A 9,353-nucleotide genomic window follows, 5' to 3' on the forward strand; every position below is an offset into this window, starting at 1 on the left:
TCAAATCCAACAGTTAGCAGCGGAGACATCTTTTAAGTCCCCAGTTCTCTTAAAAAATAAAAAAAATTGCACCATAAGATAATATAAAAGTTACACGGTTTCTTCTTAAACCCCAACATGTATTACTGTCATTATGTCTCCCTAAATAAGAGAACAAAATGATAAAACCAAATAATAACAGATGTTCAACACCTCCACTGCTCAACTCACCCATGCATGAAACCGCCTTAGAGGAGTGGCAAACAACTTTTAACACCTGGACAAAAGAATATCATGCCTAGAGGACAACAACAAAAGGATATACGAGGCAAGTTTCAGAAAGTAAGTTATGAAAAGAGGCTCGTAGGATACTTCCAATCTAAGCTGCCAAGGTTTTACCACTGATACATAGCACAGTTACTCGGATTTCAGACACCAAAAGCCATTCTGACAATAAGGATCTCAAAGTTTAAATATAACAGAACAAAGGAAGCATCTCAGTAAAAATCTCAAGGTTTCAGTTAATGTGCAGAGAACAGACTGCAAGACACAGGAAGATGCTAAAGATTGGAGCAACTAATCAGCTGGATTACAAGTTTCTCTGCCATAATTATCCTATCCATTCTGTTAGTCTGAACAAGCCTCTCACTTCTCTAATATCCATAGTTGGCTCCATATGCAGAACCATACCCACCACCCGTGTGGGTAGCAGGTCCAGCGTTGACTGGAGGAGATGTGTACATTGATCCATGCGATGGATAGGAACTATAACCTTGGTCAACAGGACCAGCTGTGTTTTGTGGTGGTGCACCTGCTTCAGCCATGAAATTCTGCAAAAGCAGCACAATTAGGAAAGGATAGAAGATATGCGGTGGTTGAGAAAGGTAAGCACTCATCAGGAAAACATCACATATAGTAAAATCAATAGGCTAAAGATATATAGTGACCCCAAAGAAGAAAAACAAATGTAGCGAGGTCTCATATTGCCCTATCCTATCCCATGCGATAGGTGCAAACAACGATCACCAAGATTCCTTGTATGAACTCATCATTGATGCAGCACTGGGATTTTCCTTATCTCTACCAAAAGTGATAGCTGCAACTAACTATGAGGTAAGTGGCAATATTTACAGCTGTAGCACTCAGAGGGATCTGATGCAGACAAAAAGATAAAATGTAGAGAGAATTCAAATCTTCTGAGAGTTCATAATTGCATTATAGTTAATTTTGATGAAACATTGGAGTAATACTTAACCATAAGTGCAGTGAAGGATTTCTGTATTACTTAGTATGTTCTGATGGACAAGTCAACCTGAACCATACCACAGAACATACTGAGAAAGAACATTTCCCCAATAAACCACAGCAAATCCATATTTGTAGTCTAGTAGATCCATGAAGTGACAACTACATGGCCAATGACACAAATAAAAGACAGGTTCCTAAAGTTATTATTAAGAAAATGAATAGAACCAGTTTGTCTATTATTTCTTAACTAGAAACAAGGAGAATATAGTAGGTAAATATTGGCAGCATGAGAATAAGAACTGAGTACTAGTCGTAAAGAACTTTACACACGAAAATCATACTGAAACGGACAGAAGAACATTCATGGTACCCAAACTATATTATAATCATAACTATAATTATATCCAAGCATACTCTAACAAAGAGGATAAAGTCATGCCTGTATCAGTTGCTGTGCAGTTTGAACTTGCGTAGCACTTCCATTAATCTCTACTGTCATTTCTCCAGGGACACCTCTGGATTCCTGTATTGTGATGGTTGCCCCACTGGCACGACGGATGTAGCTGATACTCGCACCAGCTGCGCCAATTACAGCATCAGCATATGAAAGTGATATTTGCATATGCTGTGTGACCTATCAAAGCCACATCAAATGAACCACTTTAGATAACACACAGACATCGCAACTGCAATTTGAAAATCCTAGCGATAAACTTGTTCCAAAATTTATTAACAAAATGAACCTGAGAAGCATGCGGTTGAGAATGTTGATTAGCTGATGGATGTGCTCCCATGGGTGCTGGTACATCTCGTCCAAACATAGAAATGCCATGGTGGGGAGGTTTATCCATAGGAGGATAATCAGGTGGAGGATAATAACTGTCATGTTGCCGCGGTGGCATAAATTGAGAATTGCCACCATAACCTGGACCAACAGTGTTTGATGGAGGACCTTGCGGATGGCCCCAAGGTTGAGGTGGAGGCATAATTTGGTCCAAATGCGAGCTCGCCATGGGCATCTGCAGAGTCAATCTCATAAGCTTTGGCAGAACACAGTTTGTTAGGTAAATATAATCCAAATTCCAAAATATAAGAAAATGATAAATCTTCAACATTGTTAGAGAAGATAATAGAATTAACTGAATTTACATGTAACTCGAATAGTGGAAGAACACTTCGATCAACGAGAAACTTTCTCAAATGAGAAGCAATAAGTTCGACAGCTTTACGCACTCCTTCAGGAAGTCCTTGCACTTCAACCACCCTATCTTCTTTCAATGCGAAAGGCGGTATGTCATCTGCACAAAGCATGTAATGGAAAAAAAAAACTTAGTTAAGAAAGTAGCAATTAATGAGAGGAAAGCATGATTTAGGGTGGTCTTAGAAGAAAAAAAGGTTAGGATGTTACCAAGGACACGGACAATAGTGTTAGAAGCTTCTTGAATGGACTTTATAGTTGCACCCTGCTTTCCGATGAGGTTAGCCGCCTGTGTAGCTGGCACAAGCAACCGCGTTCCTACAGTGCTGCTAGAATTTTGTTGCGTAGGTTCTCCATCTAGACCATCAACTGTACGTTTGTGAACCCTGAGCAGACCATCCATCGCAGGAGATATTGTAGCATCAGGCTCTTCCTTTGCTGAAATCATTACCTTTGATAGGAGAAACCAAATAATCAGCTTAGACGCAATTCTGAAACAAAATGTAATTTTCGGTATATGTAGGCTTGTAAAATGTCACAGATTGCCCCAACATCAGCTCACAGTGAAGATTACTATCAATGTCATCAAGCAATATCATACATTTGACCTAATTCGTTATATGCAATATCATACATCAAGTTCTGCGTGACAGCTACCCAGATCTTTAATTTCAAGCTTCTTGATGTTGCTCAACAAACAAATGTGAAAAGTAAGCATATCAAATGTAGAGCAACATAACCTTCAAAATGTTAACCTTAAGTTATGGAATCCATCTCTATTAGCTTGAATTGAGTCGATTGACATTGAAGGTTTGATTTACACAGTTATGCAAGAAAGAACAACAGAAAAACTATAGCTACTCTACTCTTGGTGAAATATGTTGGATTTGGAACTCTCTCTCTCTCTCTCTCTCATACACACACACATGTGCACGAGTGTGGTATTTAAGGATTAAGAATTTTTTAATCTTAAGTTCTTATATTCATATAAATTAAATCACGAGATTATAGATTCTAAATCAGCATGGAAATTCTAGTTTTAATTAGTTGAGAAGACGATGCTGTATTATCAAGCCAATTGAAGATGGCACACTTTATGAACTATGACAGAAAGTGATCTTTACATACAAGATAGCAAGAAACAAAAGGAGTATAGCAAGAAACAAAAGGAGCCACAATATTCTATAACAACAAACTGAAGATGATACAACAAATTCTTTATCATAGAATGATGAGATTCTAAAAAACAATAAGGATATTATGATATATCCACCAACGATCAATGTGTTAACAAGAAAATCAACCCTAAATACTCATCTCAGTTGAGAAACTTACAGCTCTTTCCTGCACACCTGGAGGACCATCTAGAATCTTAATACGGGCTCTTGATTCCTCACACATTCTCTTAATAAATTCTCCTTTCCGGCCAATGAGACCGCCAACCTTGTTGGAAGGAATCAATATCCGGAAAACGTTTTCCCCAGGCCATCCAGGCCACTTCTTTTCACCAACGCTAGCTTCTAAATCTTCATAGCCTTCCCGATTCTGATTCTGCAATTTTTCAGTGACTCCAGTCACATCTTGCTCAATCACATCTTGTTCAATCACATCTTGTTCAATAGTAGCTTGTTCAATCACATCTTGTTCAATCGCATCTTGTTCAGTCAAATCTTGTTCAGTAATATCTTGTTCAGGAAAATTTTCCTCTGGCTCACCCATACTTTGTGAACTGAATCACCACTTTCTTTAATAAATGATGAGAAAAAGGGTATCATGTCAGGAATCAGTATATTAGTTTACTGATGAACATTAACAGAAAAAATAGTCAACTAAAAGCTATAAACCAGTTTGCCTATTGAACAAGAATAGTAGCGTGAGGAAAGCTAATCATGAATCATAAGCAACAAGAGGTCCATAAGATTTCTATTACTGAAAAAAAAAAAAAAAATCCTGCAAATACCAATATGAACTTATGAACTAGAAGCTTAAGCTACAAAAAATGCAGAGGACTCTGATAAGGCGACCAAGTAGAAATTCCCGAATACAATCACATTGAGTATTGGGCACATACTACCACTTTAAATTACTACAGAGAAAATAGTCTATTATAGGAAAAACTCCTAAGGATTCATTTTGCAATAAGAATTTAAAAATGAAAAATATAAGCACATCAGGTAGCATTACTGTATGTTTTTCTATCAAGAACATTCTTATCAAGGAGAACTCAAGAGGGATTGGCCAAATGACTCAAACTAAGATAAAATATAAGTCAAAAAATCAAGCCGGCTTTGGCCGTGCAATAAGGAATAAGAAGAATAGTAAGCTAATAACTTCATAATAGATTAAGTCCTAAGGACATAATACTCGTGATTTCTGTCATTTCTTTCTGTTCTTTTTCTTCTTAATGGATGGCAATGGTTAAACACATATAGAATAGGTGGAACGGTTCTCATATTACCAAAAATCAATGCTTGTTGTAGGCTCTACAATGTGCATCACATACATGCAATATATGTTTGGTGAAAGATTAATCAAAACCATTTCTCACTTGCCTCCGTAAGAATTGAGCACCAAATTCTAGAGTGTCTCCACGATGGGTATCATCATATCAAAAAAAATAAATTGTGATACTAAAAAGATAGAAGTAATGCTCCTGTACATGAAATATGCATAAGAACAATAGCTTACGACTACTGCAGAACCGTTCACAACCAAGAGAAACGGTCAAACTATAAAAGAAGAGAAGGTACCATAAGAGCAGAAACCATTCAATCGAATCCTGCAGCCAGAAAAACAAACGAGGAGCTACCGGATCTTACCAACGCGATTAAGAACCCTAAACCCCGAGGCTACTAAAAACCCTAGAGATCCCATCATGGAGCACCATGAGAGAGAGAGAGAGAGAGAGAGAGAGAGCGGAAAAGAAGAGGATGTACCTTCGTACTTCGTACTTGTTCTCCTCGATGTAGAGGTAGAGATAGGGAGGGAGAGAGCGAGAGGAAGAGGGAGAGAGCGAGAGAGAATTAGGGATTAGGGTGGGGAAAAGGAAGAAGAAAGAAAAGGGTGGGGGAATGGGGGCGACTTGAATTCAGGTGCGCACATGACACGAGCTCGTGACACTGCGGATCAATCGTAATTTTTTCACAGGCAGCTCCCTGACTTTATCTGATATTACAATCAAGGACAAATACAACAAATTTTTTTTAAAAATCAAATTAATTTAGCCGACTACAATAAGGAACGACAATTATCACTGCCGAAAGCCAAAACCGGTCCCGCATACATCGGCGGAACGACTCCATAGTAGAGCCAATTCATGCAGACACTAGCCGGCGATGAAGAACTCGTATTGCCGACTTGGAAGTCCTGTACGGTGGCATAACAAATCCATAGACCACTAACTAACAAGACTATGACTTTCATGATTTTGTTATTAAATTATCGCTCGAATTATAAATATTAAAAGTATAGTGAATAAACTATAAAAGATAAAACTGTAGGGTGTTAACAGAAAAATTCCCTCATTTTTTTACTTTTACATATTTAAGGAGTTTCTTTTTTAATATGATTTTAAGATATATTTAAATGCTTTAAAAATTAATTGGTACTTGCAGTTAGTTTTATAACGTATGAGACCATTTTGACTGAGGAGAGAGAAATTAGAAATTATATATTAGAATTGAATTATTTGTCTAGGAACATAGTAAACCCAATTAGATTATATTAGCTAAGTTAGCCGAAAGAGCCCAAAACAAACAACCAGACCTTCCATTGTTTATTAAAGACGAAAGATAATTCACACTTTTGCAGTTTGCTTCTCAGAAGATTATCTTAAGCTCTCTTGACTTCGGCCCTGTTTGACAGCAGTAAGTCACTCTTTGTTCCACCAACAATAAGCAATATGAGAAGAACGATGAGCGAATTAGTGAACAGTGCCAATGACTCCTTCAATCATCTGACTTCTTTTCTCAAACTTTTCGCAACACATTTGAGGACTAACAAAACTAATTTTCATTGATTGACATTAGATAAAACTACTGCTTTTTGAAATCTAAGTTCTAATGCTAAAAGTTCTGCTGCGAAATGATTTGGCTATAAATTCTCGAATCACTTACTATTTTCTAGATAAAAGAGAGACATAGATGTCTTCTTATATAAAGATAATAATAAATCTGACAGCATTAGAGATGCAGTTTGTGCAATATACAGCCCGTAATAAACATGGCAACACATCCTGATGTGTATATCCAAAATTCAAATTCAAATTCAAATTCAAATTCAAATTCAAATCATGTTATCCAAGGTGATGGGATGATATCAAGACAGATCAAACATAATATCTCAGCTGACACATCTCTCTACAGAAACAGCAGTAATTACAGGCTGACAAGAACATTTCTTTAATACTGATTTAAATCCCAAATTTTTTTAAAAAAAGAGAGATCAGAATCACTACAGCTCACAAGTTCTTCAGCCCTTGTGGGAGGATATGAATATGACCAGAAAGCAACTATGCCTGATCAATTGCCATGCCAAAAGCAGGGACTAGGAAACACTACTCTACCAGCTGCACAACAATGAAACAAAAAAAAAAGAGGCAGCAAATACTATTGCCACCCATTATGCCTCGATTTCTTGTTCAACCGACTTGATGCGATTCTCCTTGCCAGATGATAGAATGTCGTGGTAGTTATCTGACAAGTGAAGTAAAATCTCAATCTGCATCAAAAACATCAGGAAAGGTCACAGCTCCAAGAATAATTTGTCATCACATCAGTGGAATGGAAAGTAAAAAAGAAGACAGTCGCACCTTGGCTTTTCGAACAAGGCGGCCCTTGGCCTCATCTTTGGTGTCAACAGTGGAAGTCGTAATCTCTGGCTCCAATATGATGAAAAAAATTTAGTCTAATTGATGATTCCTATCAAAAGAACAAAAGGGAAGTTTGTTGGAAGAAATGACGAGCGCTGTCTTACTCTTCTCAGTAGCCAGACCAGTATTCTTCAGGATTTCAGCAACCGTTACGACAGTGCCAATAGCTGAATTCAAGAAGGTGAATCAGAAAAGAATGATGATCACAAAGATTTAGTTCCCCTCTCCATTGTCTAATAAAATAAGGTAAAAGATTCCAATCTATAAGAAGGAACAGAAAGCAGAATAAAGTACCAGGTAGTTCAACATAACCATCTATACTAAAGACAAATCCAGTTGAAGGCCAATCAAGACATGCAGCAAAAGAGAAGAAAAGAAATAATAACATGGCCAGCAGATTATCCCAAAATTCTGAATTAAGAATCTGAAGTAGTTTCATCAAAATTGCAAGAAATGATAGTTCACTATTCTTTCTTTTCTTTTCTTTAATTTCTCAAGGTATATTACGCGAGAGAGAGAAAAAAAAAAAATGCACAGATGCATATTGAAAAACAGATTATTATCAGATCAGAAAGAATACCCATTCCAAGGGCAGAGAGTTCGACCTCATTGTAATGCTGCATGTACCTCTGCAAACAAATGACTAATGTAAATAAAATGGGGGCAAAAATAATACCAGAAGAAATACTATACATAACTGACAATGTTAATTACAGCAGAAATGATGATATAATTGCAAGAGATATAGAAGCAAAGTTGTAAAAAGATATAATATTCCCTGTAATCAAAATGAATGAGGTACAGAAACAAATTTCATGAGCATTTTAACAAGTGAATAATGGACTCAACATCCTCCATGGATTGGCCTATCAAAGCAATTAAAAGAAGCCATTTCATCTCGATTATTAAAGGAGAGATAGAAACATAACAATCACTTCACAGCATACGATCATTTCAAGGGCAAATTTGCTACATTTTCCTTATTCATCAGAATATATCAGGACTATCTCTAATACCCCCGGAAATATAAGAAAAGGAAAGCGGTAAGTGATCGAGATCTTAATGAAGAGACACAGACCCTAATCCCAAGCGGAGAACCCGAGAAAGGTTTGACAAGGTGAAATCTTACTCAAAACTCTCGATTCGAATCCCCAAATTACAAGAAAAGGAAGCTTTCAAGAAGTCGAATCCCAAAACCTAAGTTATCCGATAAAGGAAGGGTGAGGGATACCTTGGCCAGATTGACGTAGAAGTAGAGCGGCTTCTTGTTGGTGGAGACTTGGATTCGGTTCTTCTTGGTCGGCTCCACCGGCTCCACCACCGCCTCCGTCGCCGTTAACTCCATCTCTCTCTCTCTCTCTCTCTCTCTCGCTCGCGAAATAACTGCCAGAATGGCTCCCTCGACGCTTATATAGGCGCCGGAATGGAAGGCGACACGTGGCTGGATGACGTTGGCGAGGCGGTTGCTCTTCTGGGCAGTTAATGGATGATGCCGTACGAGACGGTTATTCTTGTTGCGGATTCAAAATGGACGGTTCTACACCTGTCTATCGGAATTATTTACGAACTTGCCCTCTATTGACCTGATGTGTTCTAGTCTAACTCGGGTTCAAGCCACAAGTGCTTGACTAAGATTGGGCTCGATCCAATACTTACAGTTGGAATACATTTAAAAATAGTTGCCTGTTAGCTAACTCTAAATAGTCCTATCTTTTTGCGCAACCTCCCAGATATCTTTAATTCTTCTGATATTTGCTCTAATTCTAGCTGCATTTTTTGGGGTCAAAAACGAATACATAATTCGTTCCAATTAAGTTTCAGTGGTTATCAAATAAGCTCCTTAATACTTAAAATTGTGACTTGTGAGTCACTCATGATTTATTTCTTTTAGTTAGATCAAAAGAAATGATTTCAGATGTTGTTGGGTCTGTTGCTTTCCTTTGAGATGACCTATGCCAGGATTTGTTGTAATGAATGATGTTGTACAAGTTGGTATGCTATATTGAGGGCATTTTGACTGAATTCATCTCTCTCTCTCTCTCTCTCTCTCTCTCTCTC

At 37.6% G+C, this 9,353-nt stretch overlaps 2 protein-coding genes across 3 annotated transcripts; both read right to left on the minus strand.

Annotated features, from left to right (window-relative positions):
• Positions 1–388: 388 nt before the first annotated feature.
• On the minus strand, positions 389–5,522 carry LOC140779299 (flowering locus K homology domain-like). Of its 2 annotated transcripts, none has more exons than XM_073124317.1 (7): positions 5,362–5,522; positions 3,761–4,169; positions 2,636–2,876; positions 2,377–2,525; positions 1,971–2,246; positions 1,667–1,861; positions 389–809 (listed from the first exon to the last, which is right to left on the minus strand). In XM_073124317.1, exons 2-7 carry the CDS (start codon positions 4,142–4,144, stop codon positions 633–635), a joined length of 1,422 nt encoding a protein of 473 aa, XP_072980418.1. In that variant the 5' UTR covers positions 4,145–4,169; positions 5,362–5,522; the 3' UTR covers positions 389–632. The 2 variants fall into 2 exon arrangements, with proteins under 2 accessions (XP_072980418.1, XP_072980417.1); XM_073124316.1 differs by having other exon boundaries at positions 2,368–2,525.
• A 1,249-nt stretch (positions 5,523–6,771) lies between these two features.
• LOC140779260 (uncharacterized protein At2g34160-like) lies at positions 6,772–8,640 on the minus strand. The gene is made up of 5 exons (XM_073124267.1): positions 8,527–8,640; positions 7,876–7,924; positions 7,400–7,462; positions 7,236–7,300; positions 6,772–7,144 (listed from the first exon to the last, which is right to left on the minus strand). The coding sequence occupies exons 1-5, from the start codon at positions 8,638–8,640 to the stop codon at positions 7,046–7,048; spliced, it is 390 nt and encodes a 129-aa protein (XP_072980368.1). The 3' UTR covers positions 6,772–7,045.
• Positions 8,641–9,353: the final 713 nt, after the last annotated feature.

The sequence above is a fragment of the Typha angustifolia genome, chromosome 15 (assembly GCF_048772165.1).
Source record: "Typha angustifolia cultivar Huaian chromosome 15, ASM4877216v1, whole genome shotgun sequence".
Lineage (NCBI taxonomy): Eukaryota > Viridiplantae > Streptophyta > Magnoliopsida > Poales > Typhaceae > Typha > Typha angustifolia.

What these genes read in the sequence shown, in the direction of transcription:
- LOC140779260 (XM_073124267.1), bottom strand. Translation starts at nt 8,640, where the DNA reads ATGGAGTTAACGGCGACGGAGGCGGTGGTGGAGCCGGTGGAGCCGACC. An exon ending in TGGTCTGGCTACTGAGAAGA is followed by an intron (nt 7,301 to 7,399) that starts GTAAGACAGCGC and finishes TATTGGAGCCAG; the next exon opens with AGATTACGACTTCCACTGTT. An exon ending in GCCTTGTTCGAAAAGCCAAG is followed by an intron (nt 7,145 to 7,235) that starts GTGCGACTGTCT and finishes TTTTTGATGCAG; the next exon opens with ATTGAGATTTTACTTCACTT.
- LOC140779299 (XM_073124316.1), bottom strand. Translation starts at nt 4,144, where the DNA reads ATGGGTGAGCCAGAGGAAAATTTTCCTGAACAAGATATTACTGAACAA. An exon ending in CTCAACCGCATGCTTCTCAG is followed by an intron (nt 1,862 to 1,970) that starts GTTCATTTTGTT and finishes TGGCTTTGATAG; the next exon opens with GTCACACAGCATATGCAAAT. An exon ending in CTGCACAGCAACTGATACAG is followed by an intron (nt 810 to 1,666) that starts GCATGACTTTAT and finishes CTGCTTTTGCAG; the next exon opens with AATTTCATGGCTGAAGCAGG.